The following is a 19,698-nucleotide window of genomic DNA, read 5'->3' as shown; positions in this document are numbered from 1 at the left end:
AAAGTACTGGAGTGGAACTTCATTCATCTCTGTCCAAGGTGCTGAAACTGGACTTCAATTTCAGAGCACTTGCTCCCATCTGAAAGACTTGGGTGTGGGATCAACGTCCAGTGTGAGCAAGTGTTAAATGTAGTTTACTTCATATTTGCAACCTGTTGTTCCACGTCAAATGTTGGAATAAAGATGTGCAATGTTCTCTTTAAAAACAATAGAACCTCTGCATTGCACAAATGACTCTTTTTTATTGGAAAAAGATCCTTTAGTTTGTTAAAATGCTCAACACTCAAATTGTTATTTATTGTTCAATAAAAATTTCCTGAGAGAATGCAAAACGATTATGTTAAATGCTCCAGTTTTAAAGACTTGATGAAAGGTGGTTCCAAGAATGTCCAAAAAAAACATTTGTGTGATGGAAAGGGTGTCAAAACAAACAGACTAAAAAAAAGTACATATTCAAGGGCAGTTGCAATAATGAATGGACATTAAATTGAATGTGTTTCTGGCCAAAATCGTTTAAATCCTGCTCATTTTTTAACTTGCTGCTAGAAAATGCACTTGCCACTTTATACGCACATCATACACACTTTTAGTATTGTATTGTTACTCCTTTAATGATTAATTATTGTTGCCATTTTACCTTTTTATATCTTCTTATTATTGTTGTAGTTTTAGATAAATAGGACTGATCTGAAGGGAAGGGCATATGTAAATTTCGTTGTATTTTGTACATTGACAAAGATTCTGATTCTTACACCAAATGGCTCTGTTAAAAAATGTTGAGGTTCTTTGGGAACCCAGAATAGTTATTCTATTGCATTTGGTTAAAGATACTTGTTGGTTTCCACCAAACCTTTCATCTGTCAGTTCTTAAGAGAACATTTTACCTTTTACCAAATTGCCTTTAAAGAGTCATCGGAAATATCCCACGTATAGGGTATTATTCCATCATAGTAAATCCATGTTAAATGCTCAGTCACCTAATCACATAAAATATTCTGTGTCTGTCCTCGTGTACAATAATACGTGTAAATAAATCAGCATAGTAAATCCTAGTAAATGCAAATAGTTTCTAAAGACGTCATTTTAAAACATGTTGCTGGCACGCAAAAAACATTCCGTCACATATAATCGCTGCCTTAATGTGTGTTATTATCTCTTGTAACAAACCAATCAGAAAAGCTTTCCATTCGTCTTTCTAAAACCCCCACTCCCGTGATAAGCCGTAGTGGGGGTGGGGGCAACACCGGCATTCACCGGCCGGCTCCTCGAGAAACTGGAACTTCAGAATCTGCTTCGTAACTGAGCAATTAAGTGCCGCATCGGGCTAATTTGTGCTGTTTTGTATGTGGAGCTGTGTTGTGCTCCGCGCAATAACAAATGCTTTAACTCGGGAAGGAAATGCACACAAGTGAAAGGGCTGGAGCTGCGCGGAGCCCCTCGCATTCTGCACCGCGGGTCGGTGGTGGACATTCGTGTTTTCAGACTGGTAACAGCGGATAGCGGTCGTGCTGGGCGCGGTGCGGGATTACTATGGATCAATGCCACACACCTCATAGATAATGGAATACACAAAACTGTATTTGCGCATTTGGAACTGTTTGTAAGTATGACCAGTTCACTGTTAAAATACACCGATCTGTACCTACTGGATTCATCATATCAAAGAAGCTGTGGAGATATCCAAAGAGAAAAGTGATTCGCTTCTATTACAAGACATGAGCATATCATCTCTGGCACTAGGATCAACGACGTATTTATGGAAATTGGGTCTCTCAGATGACATGAAACTGCAAAGACGTGACTGGTAATAATTTCTTTCCCTGTCATAAAATAACAGTTTAAATCAGTGGGTTTACATTTTTCATCTCATCAGGCTGGTTTAACATTGTTGTTTTATTTTGCGCTAAAGTCTAAGAATATATGACCCTTAAAAAGTGACCATTATTGCAAAGGGTGTGAATAATGTGAGAGCTGATGTTGACCCCATGATCAAAGCTTGAACCCCAATGCAACTCAGAGCAATTGTTGGATGGGTTTTAAAAGCATGCGTTATTTACATCAGCACATACATTTCTCAAATTCAGCTGAAATAAACTGCAGGTCCGCAAACATGCGTTTTCACGGTGGTCCGAAAATAACCATAGCAACGTTTTGGTCCTCGATGTGGGAACATTAATCATAGCCTCAAAACTGACAACTTCATTGTCGATTTACATATCATACACTATTTTAGCGTTTAGATTAGATGTCTTTTTATTAAAAGGGTAGCAAATTGTAACCTAGGCTGGCTTGCGCTGACTGCGCCCCATAATTAGCCTACTGACAAAAAGAAAAAGTCGTGCCCTCTGAAAAGTCTTTGAGTATTTCGCACCATGGCATTGCAAATGCATAAAAACACCCACAACTGTCCAGTGTAATTTAAATCTGACTTTGTTTCCTTTGAAGTAAATACAGTACTAACCAAGTGTCTCTGACCTAGCAGGACCTGATGAGATTCAGCGCTACGCTTCATCATTTCAGTGATCCAGCTGCGTGGGTTGAACACTGATGCTCCGAATCTCTGATGCTGATGTTGGTTCATCGCCCTTGCGCTGTTGCTGCATTCTAGGATGTTGCGACAAGTGTTGCACGAAGGGCTCAGGACGTCATTCCACAAACTGGGCCACTTCGTCGCCAATCACCCGGTGTTTTTCGCCTCAGCGCCCGTGCTGATCTCAATCCTGCTGGGCGCGAGCTTCAGCAGATACCGCATTGAGGAAAACGTGGAGTACCTGTTAGCTCCCAAACACAGCCTGGCGAAGATCGAGGGGAACTTGGTGGATAGTTTGTTCCCAGTGAACCGGTCCAAACACACGCTTTACTCGGACCTGCAAACACCCGGGAGATATGGCCGGGTCATCGTGACTTCGCGCAGGGGGAGCGTGTTGGACCCTCATCACGTCAACTCAGTCTTAAAGGTAAGAAACAAAAATGCTTTGTTTTACAAAAACGATCTTAAAACGTTGTCAGAACTCCATGAATCAATATGTTTTTCATTTAGCTACTTTGGGCAAGTTCAGAGGCACTATCCTGCATGGAGCGTATATAGTTTTGTGATATTTCAGTATCCTGTTTGGTATCTAGTTTTCCAACTCTTTCAGACGTGTGTGTGTGCGAGTGTGCGCGCGCGCGTGCGTTATGTAATATTAAAGTCATTCATTGTTCTTTAAAGATTTTTTACAGAAGTCACTGGATCAGATGTCATGAATTTTAAAAGTGTTTTAAATATATTTTTTGTATTAAATTTTTTGACAGATTTAGGTTATGCTTAAATGTTTTGCCCTCAACAGTAGTCATTACAAAAATTGTACAAAATATTTTGCCATTATGATTTGCAGTTTAAGCTCCTATTAAGAAATTCATTGCAGTTAACAAAATATTTGTTTATTTTTGTCTACAATGTCAAGTGTAAACATGGAAAGTTTCTTTCTGACAGTGACTTCAATTTGATCAAACAATGTGATCATCCAACACTCAAGTGCTAGATTTCTCAATATTTAAAATGCAAAATAAACCCTATTTGCATATAAACATATTTTAATTAATAAGTTTTCGTTTTTATCTGATTTACAGTTTTTGTGTGTGCATGTTCTATATGGAATAGTGCTATGATAATAAGTGGATTTCAAGGAAAGCTGTCTCAACGGATCACATATATATGTATTTTTTTAGAGTGGAAATAATTCATGCAATGAAAATATTTCAGCTTGTGGCCTACTTTATCATCCTGTAAAACAGCTTCCCAATCCAGCTTCAAAACTCACTCCCCCAGACACCACCAACATGAAATATGTTGCTGGCAACTTCTGCTAACACTGTACTTCCAAGAAATATTAACTGCAGGCAAAAAGCAAACAAGCGCCTCACCTCTTTTTATGCAAAATCTTGGCTTCACATTTCAGATTGACATTTTGCAAGCGTAGACACTTTATTACTAAATGCAAAGTACTTGCTTCATGTGCCTTTAGACTCATCCTTTCTAAGTCAAACATTCATTTCAATTTTCCTAAGCTAATCGAACTAAGCCCAAGCTGTGGGCAGTAAGCACATCTTTTTAATATTCAAGTAGCATTGTATTTTCCAGAAATAGAACCTTCTTTATATTCTTTCTGCACCATAAAACAACAGGTTCACTGTATCACAGCAATAGACCACCTTTGGGAAAGAGGTTTAATAGAGTCAACTGCAATGTGAAAAGCATATATACCATAAAGTGTATCATTCGCTCAGCTTCTTTTGGCTTAGTCCCTTTATTCATCAGGGGTTGCCACAGCAGAACAAATCACCAACTTATACAGCATATGTTTAATGCAGCGAATGCTCTTCCAGCTGCAACCCATCACTGGGAAACACCCATACACACTCATTCACACACATACACGACGGTCAATTTAGCTTACCCAATTCACCAATAGCGCATGTCTTTGGACTTCTGGGGAAAACCGGAGCACCCGGAGGAAAGCTATGCGAACATGGGGAAAACATGCAAACTCCACATAGAAATGCCAACAGACTCATCCGAGGCCCGAATCAGTGACTCTCTCTATTTAAATATACATATATATATATATATATATATATATATATATATATATATATATATATATATATATATATATATATATATATATATATATATATATATATATATATATATATATATATATATATATATATATATATATACACTACATTTTTGAAGCCTTTTGTTTCCTTTGCATAAAGCACATCCACATAGGTCAGAGATTGTGGGCATGCAGATGTCATGCTTTAGTCTCCAACGGAGGGTCAATTATCAAGCTTGAGCAATTAAGGTCTGATTGGTGTGTGTCTGACATTTCTTTGCTTCTTGAGGAGACCGAAGGAGCATTGAAGGAGGCAACCTCCCCCGGTGATCTGAGTCTGACACGGTCTAATCAGTCTGACATTAACAACGCAGAGAGACTGACCTCAGAGGACAATCAATCCTCCTCTCGCATGGGTGGTGTGGAAGAAAGTTTAAAAAGTTTTCCTTTTATATTGCATTTGTCTTGAAGTGCATTAAAGCAGGAAGTAAACTGCTGGCACATTCAGCAACACGCTTTCTGGTTAAACTAAATACAAAGAAATGTTGATGATCACCAGTGGTGTAAAGTAACAAATTACAAATACTCAAATTGAGTATGTTGCTGTAAATGAGTAGTTTTTTTTTTCTTTTTTCTGTAATTTACTTAGTATTTAAAAAAATGTGTACTTTTACTTTCTCTTTAGTATATTTTAAGAGCAGTATCGGTACCTTTACTCCACTACTTTATTTTTCTTATCTATGGGGATTAGAAAAATCAGAAAGTAATTTGCATCATAATGACCTACCTCAAGACATGGGCGATTTATAACTGCAGCAAACTGTTTGTAAGTATTAAAATTGTCCAAGAAGATGGCCAAACATGCATTGACTCAGAGACTGTTTAGATGCATGTCACTGATGAGACTGTATGATGACTGCAATGGCCTTAAACACCCAGCAGGCACAAGACGTCAACTCGACGTTAGATTGACGTTGTACCTCAGCATCATAGAAGTGTCGCATTTTGTTTGGAAATGAAAATCGGTTGGCGTCAGAACTTAACGTCAGAATTTTGCTGCTCATTTGTGACATTTTTCACTACGCTGTCAAGTTGTGAAAATATACAAAAGCTGTAAAAGTCTTTAAGATAAACTACATTTTTAAATATTCAAATGGACAAAATCTGACTGAGGAAATGAGTTTGTTATTTGCCTATAGGTCACAGTTTTTCATTTAAAACAAGTCTGAACAGATTCCAGCATTATGCTGGCACAGTGGGTAGCATGATTGACTCACAACAAGAAAGTTGCTGGCTTGAGCCTTGGCTGGGTCAGTGCGTATTTCTGTGTGTAGTTTGCATGTTCTCCCTGTGTTCTTTGGGGTTTCCCCCACAGTCCAAAGACATGCGCTGTAGGTGAATAGAATAAACTAAATTGGCAGTAGTGCATGTGTGTGAATGAGTGTGTATGGATTTTCCCAGTACTGGGCAGCTGAATGGCAACCCCTGGCAACCCCTGATGAATAAAGGGACTAAGCCGAAGGAAAATGAATTAATGAATGAAATATTCTGACTATTCCTTCTATTCCTGACCAATGAAATACTCCCTTGGCAAACACAAAAAGTTTCTTTAAAAAAAAACTTTAAACATTTAAATAGTCATTAATTAATCATCATTAATTACTAATCATTAATTTAGTTTGAATTTACCTTAGTGAAATAAATACTTTCTGTGCCTCTTTTTTCCACCCCAAGCTTCACAACACCATCACTCAGATCCAGGTTCCTATGCTGGGATTTAACTACACATTTGCCCACCTCTGTCTGCTGGATGAGAGCAAGAGCTGCATTGTGGACGACATCCTGCGGGTTCTGGAAGAGATGAGATCGGCGCGGGCATCCAACCATTCAGTACCCCCTCTGCGTTATCCCATCACCAAGCTCAAAGATGGACGGGAGGCCTATATTGGTCACCAACTGGGTGGAGTCCTGGCAAGCGGAGGGAGAGACGGGGTGCGCTCTGCTCGAGCCCTTCAACTCACATACTACCTGCAGGCGGTCAGTCCATTGAATGAAGTGGTTGCGGCCAGCTGGGAGCTGCTGTTTTGCAGGGAGCTGGAGAACTTTGGAAAGGCTCATCCGGAGCTTAGTTTACACCCCTTCACCTCCTCTTCCCTTCAGAGGGACTTTCAAAGAACCAGTCGGGTATCAGAGCGGCCGCTGCTCTTCAGCCTGGCTGTGTGTCTCTCGCTGGCCATGCTGTGCTGTTCAATGCGAGACTGTGTGCGTACAAAGCCCTGGCTGGGTCTGCTGGCTCTGGTGACCGTCAGCCTTGCCACACTCACCTCTGCTGGCATCTTAAACCTCACTGGAGGGAAATACAACTCAACGTACCTGGGGATCCCTTTTGTCATGTTAGGTGAGATTATACTCTTCTGTCTTGCATTATGCAAAAATGACCACTGCCTTTCAAAAGTTTGGGGTTTAAATGTTTGTAAACAGAGCCTCTTATGCATATTTGATCAACAATTCAGTACTGCTTAATATTCTTTGCGTTTTCTCTTAGATAATTAGAATTCTTTAACAGATTTTTTTGTTACAAATCTTACAAGTCTTCATCACTTTCTTCAGAAGCGAAGTTTCACAAACTAATTTCGAGAGGAGCACGTGATATGATCAACTACAGCTGATCCTTATTGCTAATCATTAGCTAGCCTATCAGATCATTCCAAAACTACTATAAATATCCTAAAATTCATTCCCTATCTTCCCTTTGGAAAATCTCCCCATCTTCCCCCTCCTTAATTCTATGATCGGGCGACACGGTGGCTCAATGGCTGGCACTGCTGCCTCGCAGCGGGAGGGCCAATGGTTCAAGTTCAAATTGAGCTAATTGGTATTCTCTGCACGGAGTTTGCATGTTCTCGCCATGTTTGCATGGGTTTTCTCCGCATATTCGGTTTCCTCCCACAATCTAAAAACATGTACATAAGCTAATTATAATAAGAGTTACAAGCACTTTTCGTATACATACTGAATCAATTAGAACCACCATATTAACTAAAGTATTGGTAAAAAAAACTAACTGGGGGGCTCTTGAGAAATACTTGATCTCATATCCCTCTTAATGCTCATTGACCAGGCGGGAACCTTGGGCTCTGAGCTCAGCAAACCAAACCTGCTATCATAATCGAGCATTATTTAAGTGTGAACTCTTGAAAAGAAGGAAAGCATATGTTTCTTTCAAAAGATAAAACACTTTAGCCCCAAACTTTTCAATGGAAGTGTATATGCATCCTTCCAATGTGCTCTTTTCTCTTGAATCACGAGTCACCATCGTTTTTTGCATACTCATTGCATCCTTTTGATCCTCCATACTCTGACTGCTTGTAGTTTTACAGCCTGTCAGGTTAAACGAGTACACCGTTTGGCTGACCGTGAAGCTCTGAGCTGCCCTTTGTCAAGGTGTATCATTAAAAATGAACTGCTCGACATCAAAGAAACTCCTAACAGAGCCCTAAAGACAGCCTTTAGAGGAATTCCAATTCTTTCTTTTGTCCATGAGCCATTCTGGTGAATCAGCTGTGTCCCTGTGGAACAGATTTACACAAGCAGATTTCTTGCAACTAATTACCAACACACATGCATGCATCCTGACAGATCACATCCATCTAGCTCGCTCCTGTTGGCCATCTCTTACACACAGCAATTAGTGCCACGTGTGGGAGGAGGCTTCTGTTGTGAAAATAACAGGCTGGAGCGCAAGACAGAGAAATGAGAAGCAAAAAAAATGGAGAAGAAAGGCTTGAAGACAAGAGGGCTGAGAGACAATGCGTTTAGACTGACCCCCATGCCACCCACTCCACAAAATTACTATTGTATTTCTATCTTGAGAACAGTGACATTGCTGTCCTTCTTATAACACTACAGTTCAATCCTTACCATGGCAATTGTGCCTCTCTATGTCAGCTACCTCTAAATTCACCCTGCTGGTTTCCAATTGCGTCGCAAGAGTGACAGCAAAGCTCTCCTGCAGAGGATTTTCTTAGAATAAAGCAGAACTTGCAAGAACCACCCAGTGTCGCTTCATGTAAATGTCATTGCATGTTGCTCATACTGGGTTGAACAAGGTTCAGAGAAGAGCACCAAGCAATATGTACGACATGACGGATGTCAGACAAAACAATAAGCCTTATCTCTGTAAGCCACTGGCCTTTTATTTAAAACAAATTCCATTACAAGGATATTAGCTGTCAACTGAGACCATCTGACAGTCCTCTGATGATAATGGAAAGATAGGAGGAGGAGATATCATAGGACATAATTGCTATGATTAATGTCGTGTTTATAAAGAGAAAGAGACTGTACTGTGTCTTGGGAGATGGGTGAAGATGTTCGTCTGATAAAGGATGCGCATACTGCCCAGCAGACACAAAATGTCATAAGATGTTAATCATAGGTTAGATTTAGGTTGTCAGCATCTAAGGAAAACATTTTTTTTAAAGCCCAATAATGACGTGAAATGGCGTAGTTAATTTGTTGACTTTAAGTAATGTTAGAAAATTAGCAAAATCCAACGTCAAGCCAACATCTAAAACCCACGTCATACTGTCTTCAAATACTAACATTTCTTCGTCAGGTATGGCAACTAAAATCTAACGTCTATCATAGTTGTAACCAGGGATGGGCAGTATTTATGATACATATATGTCAAATACGTATTTTTCTAGAAAATAGTATTTTGTCATTTGTATTTGACAGGGCGGATGAAAATGTCTGAATATTTTGTATGAAAATACTTTAGAGTCATTTATTTTTTAAATACTGTAAAATACTTTGTAAGAAGTCAACATGATGACATCATAAATATGTGGCCTCAGATGGGTTGGATGTTATTGACTCTTCCATTGAAAGAAGAATTGAAAAAATCTAAGGAGAAAGAGAATACTGTACAAATAATAATAGTTTTGGATGGATTGCTGATGCCAAATGTTTGTTGTTAAAACAAACAACATAAAATAAGTCTTAAGCAGGTCGCACACCAGAAGCGCCGCTCGGCGCTGCGCACATGACAGTTTAAAGTATCGCACACCAGACGCGCACATTCGAATGATATTTAACATGAAACTAATCAGATGGCGCTCTGTGGCGCGGCTAAACAATGAACTGCGTCCTGAGCCGTGGACGGGCGCCGCCGACAGCCGCCGACTTGCGGTGCCGGTGTGTGTATCCTGATAGAAACCCATGTTTAGAATTCTAAAATGCATGGCGCTGCGCGGCGCTTCTGGTGTGCGACCTGCTTTACAGTAGCACTTCATTGGCTATTTCAAATGCCAGTAGTTGATCAAAAGGTCCAGATCAGTTTATGAAGAGGAAAGATATAAGTCCTAGGATGTCACAACAAATGAAACACAAATATTTAATAATAAAAAACTAATACAGTTTTACGTTGAGTATTGAAGAATTCAATAGCAAAAAAATAAAACTCGATTTCTGAAAAATTATGTGAACAAAAATTTAAATTCACTTTTTATTTCACACCCTTTTAAATTATTAAGAGTTTGAATAATCATTGTACAGAGATGATGGCAATTTTTCTGGCCACATTTGCTCTCAAACATTGTTTACTTCACTTTTTTTTTGTTTACAAGTCAATTTAATGGGGAAGGATTGATCGAATAGGTCTAATTGATGGGAGATTTGCAAAGAAATGTCATGCTACCTTGTAAAAGTATTTTGGAGAATTTTTAAAATACAAAATACAGTATTTTATGATGCTACTTGTGACTTGTGTTGTGGCTGCTGTGTTTTGTAGTTTCAAGAGTTCACACTTAGCTGATGATTGATAATAAAGCTTGTTTGGCATGCTGTCCCAGGAGAGAGCCCTGAGCTTATTAGATCCTCAAGCCCTGGGCTCCCTCCCGTTTGCAGGGCGAGAGGGGAGTTTGAGTGCAGGTAGATCTCGATGATTCCCCCTGGCCTATTTGTAGCTAAGTGACGGATATGGATGACTGAGAAGACGTGTACTTGCTGAGAGCTTGACTATGGTTTCAATTTTGTGAGTTAAATTTACTTAGGGTCCGTGTTATTTGGACTGTGGAAGGAAACCAGAGAACCCAAGGAAAACCCACACGAGCACAGGAAGAACAAGTGAAACTCCGCACAGAAATGTTGCCTGGTTTAGTAGGGACTTAAACCAGAGGCATTCTTGCTGTGAGGCAACAGTGCTAATCACTGGGCTGCTATGTCGCCCGTTTGAAAAGGAGGGAAAGTAGGGTTGGGTGGGGGTTGTTCTTCAACTGGTTATTTATAGTGAGTTAGGAATCATCTGATAGGATAATCGATCCTGAGCTGATGCTGGAACAGCTAAGAACAATCATAAGAACGTGATCCTCTCGAAATTTGTCTATAAATAAACTTGGTATTTTATTTTAACTATTTTAATACATTTCAATGTACTTTTGCCCATGCCTGGTGGTAACGTCCACTCAGCATCAAGCTGTAACATCATTAGACGTTGATATTTTGTTGCTTTTAGCTTGCAATGGAAAGTAACTATAATGCAATGTCTGTCCGACGTTGGACATTTACGTCGGCCTGATGGCAACCCGATTTTCATTTTGAAACTACATGCAATGTCCCACGATGTTGGGGTACAATGTCAATCTGACGTCATGTTGATATCCTGTGCCTGCTGGGTGAGTCGCCTGGAACTCTCTGTTTAGAGATGAGAGGAAGTGAAATAGTCTACTCTTTTAATAAAGAGAAAAACAACTGTGGCAGAGAAAGTGTGAGAGAACAGCCAGAGAATATAAATTAGTTACTCTCACTTTGTTTACTCTTGATTGTTCTGTTTAGCAACACTCCTCTCTTACCGCTCCATTAGTTTAATTTGAGACTTTTAGCTCTGCGGAAAAATCCCCACATTTGTATCCAGTCAGGGAGGCGGTGACCTCGGGTCAGTGCTGTTTGGTGACTGCTAGATATTGAGTCGGGCACACATCCCAAGTCTGTGTGAGAGGCAGTGCTGGTATTATCTGACTGAGGGAACCTCCGTCATGAATGATGAGTCACTGATGCCGTGGCAACTCTGTAGGTGAGAGCCATCTGCTCACTCTGCCTGCACGAGCAAGTGATGCAAAAACCTAGAGAGGAAATTACATTCAATCTGAAAAAAATACCCGCATGAGGTGAATGCATGTGTTAAGCATGACTAAATATATGTTGCAGAGCTTCATTTAGATCCTGACTTTATGTTTAGTTCTATGACACCAATGTTTAGTTCTAAGCTTCCTTTATGTCAACTCCTAAAACTAGGCTGACCCAGTTTGCCTAATGTCTTGGGCTTCTGTGCTTCTACAAGGTCCCAAGGCTACAGGGGCTGTCAGCCTTCCTTACATCCAGAAGGCTTTCTCCTTTCATCAGATCAATTTTACATGACATGTGGCTATCGTGTGTGAGTGTGACTGAGATTTATTTAGCTGCAAATTCATCAGCTGGGAAGATGGAGGAGGAGAGAGTGGGCTATAGTTAGACTGCGCTCTGTAAATAGAGGTGGTGATGGCCAAGAGGCTTTTTTTTTTGCCCAGCATTCAAGACTGAATATTTTCTTTATTTTGATAGATTTTCTAGTAAATTGCATTGCTGATTCTGATGAGCTGTATATTAAGGAAATGTGATTTTCTATAGTCTCTAGCACGAATGTATAGGCTGACAAGAATTTCATTGATCAATGTGCAATTAATGCCTTGTATTCCATTGTGCATTAAACGATTGAAAAAATCAGTGTCAGAAGGCTAAAGAGAGCATCTATTTTTCTATCACATATATTGTTGCGGTACAGCTGCAGAATGACTGTCTTGTCACCGTTTTGTTAAATTATTTACGTCTCCTTTTTTCCCAGCAGCCATTTATGTCAGTTGAAAGAGTTGCCTGCCAAAATCATTCTAAGCTATGCTTAGACCAGTTCACATCACGTTTTTCGTTTAATCTTCATAAATCACTGAAAGACATATTTTCTCTCTTCATCTCTTGTAGGTCATGGCTTGTTTGGCACATTTGAGATGCTGTCGTCTTGGCGACGGACCCGCGAGGACCAGCATGTGAAGGAGCGAGTTGCTGCTGTGTTCTCTGACTGTATGCTGCCCTTCACAGCTAGCACAGCCCTGCATGTAGTCACCTTTGGCATCGGAGCCAGTCCATTCACAAACATTGAAGCTGTGCGACTCTTCTGTCAGAACGCCTGTATCTCAGTCCTCTTCAACTACCTCTACATCCTCACCTTCTATGGCTCCAACCTGGTGTTCGCTGGATACCTGGAAAACAACTATCGTCACAGTTTGTTCTGCAGGCGTGTACCGAAGCCCGAGCTGCTGCAGCAGAAGCCAGCATGGTACCGCTTTCTTATGTACACACATTACAACGAGGAGGCCACGGAAGCAGGACCCCTGTGTGCTTATGAAAGCCACCTACTGGTAGCCTTTATGAAGCGGTACTACTGTGACTGGATCACTAATACCTATGTCAAACCATTCGTGGTTCTTTTCTACTTAGTCTATGTTTCCTTTGCCCTCATGGGCTACCTTCAGGTCAGCGAAGGGTCAGATCTTAGTAATGTGGTTGCCACAGAAACAAGCACTATAGCTTATACTCGTGCCCAACAGCGGTATTTCAGTAGTTACAGTCCTGTGATCGGCTTCTACATCTATGAGTCGATTGAGTACTGGAACACCAGTGTGCAAGAGGACCTACTAGAGTACATTAAAGGTTTTGAACGCATTTCCTGGTTCGAGAGTTACCTTAACTATCTTCATGGGCTGAACATCACTACTAGCCTGTCCCGCAGCAACTTTACAGAGCGCCTGCGCTCTGGCTTTCTGCGTCAACCCCGATACGTGCATTTCACAGATGATATCATCTTTGCCAAACGATCAGATGGGGAATTTGACGTGGTGGCCTCACGTATGTTTCTCATTGCTAAAACAACTGAAAACAAACGAGAGGAGATGTCTATCCTACTGGACACACTGAGGAAACTGTCATTGACCTCCAGGGTAAAATTCATCATCTTCAATCCATCCTTTGTGTATATGGACCGATATGCCTCATCAGTTGGAGCACCGCTGAAGAACTCTTGCATCGCTGCTCTCTTTCTGCTTTTCTTTTCCACCTTCTTGGCAGCTGACCCACTGGTGAATGCTTGGTTGACTGTGACAGTAGCCTCGGTTGAGTTTGGACTGGTTGGTTTCATGACGCTCTGGCGGGTAGAGTTGGACTGCGTCTCAGTACTGTGTTTGATCTACGGGGTGAACTATGCTGTGGACTCCAGTGCTCCACTGGTATCAGCATTTGCTCTAGGCCGTGAATCCACTCGAACACGCTGGGTGAAACTGGCTCTGGAGCAACATGGGGTCCCTGCCTTGCAGAGTTACTTGTGTTACGGGGCAGCTTTGCTTCCTCTTGCAGCCGTGCCCTCAAACCTCACCCGAACGCTCTTTAGGTGCCTCTTTCTCACCGCCATAATCACAGCCTTCCACTGTTTGGCCATTCTTCCTGTCCTGCTCACTTTCCTGCCTCCCTCCAAGAAAAAACGGCGAGAAAGAAAAAATGCTGCAGAAAACAGGGAAGAAATTGAGTGTGTGGAGATGGTGGACAGCACTCGTGTGGTTGATCAGATTACCACTGTCTGACCGCATGCCTAAAAGGGAGGCAGATAAGGATGTACAAGAAAGGAAAAGCCAAAACACCCCCAGGGGGCGATGGAAAGAGACCTGTGAAAGCTGGGCTTTGAAGTTTATGGGCAAAGATGACTTTTAAGTACTTTACAAGTGTACTTAAGCATAACAGGTACAAGCCTACATGTTAAACAAGGCTTTTGTTTGATCATAAATGCAGTTGACAAGTTAAAGATTGAGTTATTGATGCTGAGATGTATCATTGTGATGGCAAAAGCCTTATGCAGGTTTTGCTGCAGCTCAAATGAGAGCGAGGAAGGCCAGATGAACCACACTGCTGAACAGTTGCAGATAATCACAGAGGGAGGGCTCCTCTGGTCTGCAGTATTACAGCAGCAGTAAAGCGGAAACTGTAACAAGCTATTGCTCTGTCAAGGCATAGATAGAGACTTCTGATGCCCCAAGAACCATACAAATAAATTCAGGGGCCAAGCAGCCATATTTGTACCTGCTGATAGCCATGACTTTGATACACCCAGTGTCACCTCCTCCAAAAGGTTTGGTAACACCGTATATTTGTGGGATTATGGGATATAGTGATAGTATCTTTTCAAACTCCCAGATAAGATGAAAGCCACCTCCCCCACAATGACCAATGTGTTGGAGACATTTATGACTGGTCTTTTTAAATAGAACGTAAAAAGAGAAAAAAATGGATTGGAGAAAGTGAAGGACAGAAGGGGGTGGGGATGAGCTTTAGAGATACACAGAAGCAGCAAGCCTCTGCAGACAGGTTGGTATGATGTGAAATTCTTTCAGGGTAATTCATACTCACAATTGAGTTGCATAGTGCATGTTTGATTTCAATTAGAGCATCACTTACCAATTAAGTCACAGTGGAGAGTATATTCTTTGAAGGATTCATGCCTGCTTCTCCTTGCTTATTCTGTTTGTCTCTAAAAATGCTGAAAATCACCTTGTCACAGACAATGCTCTTCATCAATATGCATGAGCTAGAGTCCCTTCGTTTTCACCCTCCTTTGCCCTCTGTAAAAAAAGAGAGAGAGAAAGATAAAGAGACCTGGGGCAGAAATAGAGCAAGGGAAAGGAGCATCTGGCGATCAAATCTACTTTTCAAATTCTCCTCTAAGCCAAAAGCAACTGATGTCAAATCAGTCAAGAGGTTTAACAGACTGTATTTGTGTGGAGAAAGAGTCTCTTTTTTTAAACATGTGGACTGCGACAATGACATTTATTATGTGTTTGGCAGCTTGTGAATTGGTGCTGATTATAGCTACAAATATAAAGACCAAGAAAAGGGAAAATACATACACATGATCGGATACTTTCGCAATTATAATCTGGCATCTGCAAAATAGTTTTTGATCATTGCCCATCTACTTGACCACTAGAGCTCACCTACTCCATTCTCTTCCTAAGTAGCACTTCAGCCTGCAATCATCTGGAGATATTCCCACACCTATATGGTTAATTAAATCAGCCCATATATATTTACCATGCTAAAGCCTCTCACAGCTGATCTTACTGATCTCCGTGCAGTAGCCAGTACTCAATACTCTCTCTGACTAATCTAAGGATAGTGCTCTGAAAGATTCTCTCAACAATTTAATTAAAGTCTTTTACGATCTCTGAGTGACCCCAGATCAGCAACCCAACAGAAACTTTGACTGATGTAATGTGAGTGTTCAGACAGCTGTCTGATCTCAGAACAGTGCTGTAAATAGGCCTCTTGGTAATTTCTGAAAAACTCTGAAACACATCAATTCATGCTTTTTGTTCAGCACTATTTTGACAGGCCCAAATCATTTATACTTAATTCATATGTTTATTTATCTAAGTTTTCTTAAATTAAGATAGATTTGCACGATACGAAAAACAGCATAATATATTAAAGCTTGTTTTCAAAGAATAAATCAGTTTTATTATTTTTTAGTTTTTAATTTAAAGCACAAGTGAGCAAAATATTAAGTTTGCTAATGGAATAAGAACATCAGTCTTTTCCAAGAACGTCTTATAAAACCTTAATAATTAAAGGGATAGTTTACCCCAAAATGTACCTTACCATTTACTCTCCCTCATGTGGCTTCAACATTTATTATTTGCTTTCTTCTGTTGAACACAGAAGAAGATATTTTGGAAAATGTTGGTTGCTAACACCTATAGATATTTACATCAGATGTCGCCTACGTTGTTGTTGTCGATTGGAAGGAATGTGTCAATACAGCCACCATTTTAGTACAGGGTAGCGCTCCATTGAAATAAATGTGGGACCAAGGTGTAGTGGAGGGCTGGCCATCTGGAGCCATAGATATAAACACATATACATATATCTATGATTGGGAGTTTTCCTGGTGTTCAGTATGCAAATATTTTTTAAATTATGAAAATTCAAATTTTACATGACTTTTCTCTATTACTGGATAAGTGATCACACAGGCATTGCTGACAATGAGCATGTGTTTATGTGCACGGAAATGTATTATCCTCCCTCAATGTTAAATTTGATCTAATCCATGTCCTGAAACACACCCCCTTTCCACTTCTAATCCTAACGGAGGGAGCAATTCCTTTATGAATGAATCTCCATTATGAATGACTCGTGTGATATTCCTTCGTCTCAATGTGCAAATCTACCTTTTTCATCTAAATGGTATGAAAATTATAATATTAAATTGAGGTGCAGGCACTGTTATCAGACACCCTTATAAGTTACTTCAAAAACTAACATTAATAATAATTGAAGTTTCTGGTAGCGCAGAATCTTTCCTGCAGGCACAGGATGTCAATATGACGTCATATTGACGTTGTACCCCACTGTCGTGGGGACGTTGGATGGTGATTGGAAATGAAAATCAGGTTGACATCAGAACCCGACATCAGGCCCATGTCAATGTCCAACATCCAACGTAAAATCAACCCGATATCAACGTCTAATCATGTTACACCTTGACGTTGTGTGGACGTTATCACTATGACATCTATCAGACGTTGAATTTTGGTCACTTTCCAACACAACAAATCAACCAAATATCAATGTAATTTGACGTCGTTATTGGACATCAAAATAACGTTGTCCTTAGACGCTGGCTAGACATTGAATTTTGTTCACCTGATGTCATGACCTAAATCTAACCTAATATTAACGTCATATGATGCTGTGTGCCTGCTTGGTTGTTGTCATATTTTATTTACATTGTTTGCTGATTTTTTTTAACAAAACTAGCATAAGCCTAGAATTTAGTGCAGGTTGGGGCTACTTTGCCTTATGGTTGGTGCAGTAAGTGACTGTATTATCATCAATAACATGATTTGTTTAGCACAAAAGATTGTAACTAATAAAAATAGTAAAAAAACGAAATCTTACCTATAAAATGCTCTGCCTTTATGCTTTATCTAAACCCGTACCCAGCTCAAAAGTCCAGCATCTTCAGATTGGCTTTAGTCTTGACAAGTGCGGTTGAAGGATTTTGTTCTGGGAGCACTGTACTAATATGGCGGCGCTATTGATGCATGCAATATCTAGTGTATAAGTCTATGGCCAGCACCCATCAACTTTAATAGTAGGAAAATAAAAAAAAATTCAATGGATCTGTCAGTGGGTGCCAGCAAACAGCATTTTTCAGAATAAATATATTTTTGTAGAAAGAAACTGAAATAGGTTTTGATCAAAAAAGGGTGGGAAAATTATCCCTTTAATTCAATTTAATCAGTATATCCATCTATCTTCATAGTCTTCATAGTCAGCAGTGCGGGTTTTTTTTTTTTCTTCTTTTTTGTGGGTGAAATGTTTCTGTTATCTGTACTTGACTGTACTTGAAAGTGTGTGCCCTTAAAGAGAAATATCATGAACCTAGAATGATCTTCATTTTATAAATGAAGCTTAAAAGTTCATGTCTAATATGGTCTCTTATTTGTCCTCCTTGACTTGTCAAAACTGCTGGATTTGAACATTCAATGCAAAGTTGTTCACATACCTCTGCCTTCATACAGATTCACTCAGGCTTACATCATTTTATTTTGTTTGTATAACACCTCCACTATTATATTCAGTCCAAATGTGATTGCTGTGAAGCAGTATTGGCACAAGGCCCTTTGAAGATGTCAAAGCCAGTGGGAAGAATGAGTGAAAAAAATATATGCTACACCCACACTGGTTTGCACACATACACAAATTTAGCTTACAGTACATGCATTCTACCTGACTGATATGCCTCTGGAGATGATTGTTGTTGTTTTTTTTAAGTTTGTTTCTATAAATTTCAGAAGAATTAAAATAAAAGAGGGTGAATTTAAATCATCATTTGTTTGTGTTATTATTATTTTTATTATTGTTATTATTATTATTATTATTATTAGGATAAATTGTTATGCTCCATTTCAGTTTAGCAGAATGCTGCCATCTAGTGTTCATAACATTTTTATGACAAGTAGACGTTAAATGTACCTAATTTATTCTTCCTCATGTGGGTTTACATTTTTTTCATTTATCATTTATCAATTTAGCATTTATCAATTACTTCTTGTAAACGAGTTTGTAAATGATGACAGACTGTTCAATTATGTGTAAATTATCCCTTTAAATGTTTAAAACAAAAGATGCATTAAAAATACAACACCATGCGAAAGTTTTACATAAAGGTTAATAGTGTTGGAGTATAACCACATGAACTCACAGACATAATTGGAAACAACTCCCACAGTGTGGCATTACCAACATTGAGAGCGCTCACAATCTCAGAGGACTTCTTTAGTGTAGAGAGCTGTGAAAATTGCTAGGCTGTCATTACCATTAGTAAAGGGTTCATTACTACAGCAACAAGAGCTATATGAGCATGACTGTGAGCGTGTGCACAAAAAGGCACATGAATAGGGGAGCCTTCACTTCTTTGAGAGAAATATTACACAGTGTATTGCATTTCATATGACACATTTCCTTCTGTTTAACGCCACTTGCAGTCACGCAGATGCTGTGGCTTTGGCAAAAAGCCCAGATTAAGAATTCATAGGGCCCCTAGTACAATGCCTTGTTGGACCCCACTACACCTATGTATTAAAATATAAGATACATCATGAAATATACAATAAATCGGTTGTATTGACTTTTTTTTTGTTATTATAAATAATTCATTTAAAATGTAGTGCAACTATGTTGATACTCCTTTGATTTACTTTAATATGATAATGTATGTCATCAGTATAATTGTTTTCTTTACTTTTGAGATACATTTAGCAATTACCGTGCATAAGAACCCCAGTTTTAAGATTGTACACGTAATCTTTCCAGTTCTTCTCATCCTGCTTCAGGTGGAATTAGAAAACCACACACTGAATTGTTTTACTTAAACTGTATTTTTATAGTCTATATACATTCAATTAATTTTTTATAGCATTTAAACCTATTTATAAGAAATATACTAATA

General features: G+C 39.5%; 1 protein-coding gene and 1 long non-coding RNA gene across 2 annotated transcripts in view; one reads left to right on the top strand and one right to left on the bottom strand.

Moving 5' to 3' along the window:
• Positions 1–3,117, bottom strand: part of LOC137489247 (uncharacterized) — a 35,918-nt gene extending 32,801 nt beyond the window's left edge. The window contains exon 1 of the long non-coding RNA XR_015525111.1: positions 2,462–3,117. This is a non-coding gene — a long non-coding RNA (uncharacterized LOC137489247). The remainder of the gene's footprint in view (positions 1–2,461) is intronic.
• Positions 1,223–18,572, top strand: ptchd1 (patched domain containing 1). The gene is made up of 4 exons (XM_087309691.1): positions 1,223–1,804; positions 2,483–2,957; positions 6,339–7,002; positions 12,621–18,572. The coding sequence occupies exons 2-4, from the start codon at positions 2,610–2,612 to the stop codon at positions 14,270–14,272; spliced, it is 2,664 nt and encodes an 887-aa protein (XP_087165817.1). The 5' UTR covers positions 1,223–1,804; positions 2,483–2,609; the 3' UTR covers positions 14,273–18,572.
• Positions 18,573–19,698: the final 1,126 nt, after the last annotated feature.

This window comes from Danio rerio, chromosome 24, assembly GCF_052040795.2.
Source record: "Danio rerio strain M-AB ecotype USA chromosome 24, GRCz13ab, whole genome shotgun sequence".
NCBI lineage: Eukaryota > Metazoa > Chordata > Actinopteri > Cypriniformes > Danionidae > Danio > Danio rerio.
This window is presented reverse-complemented; position numbering and strand designations above follow the sequence as displayed.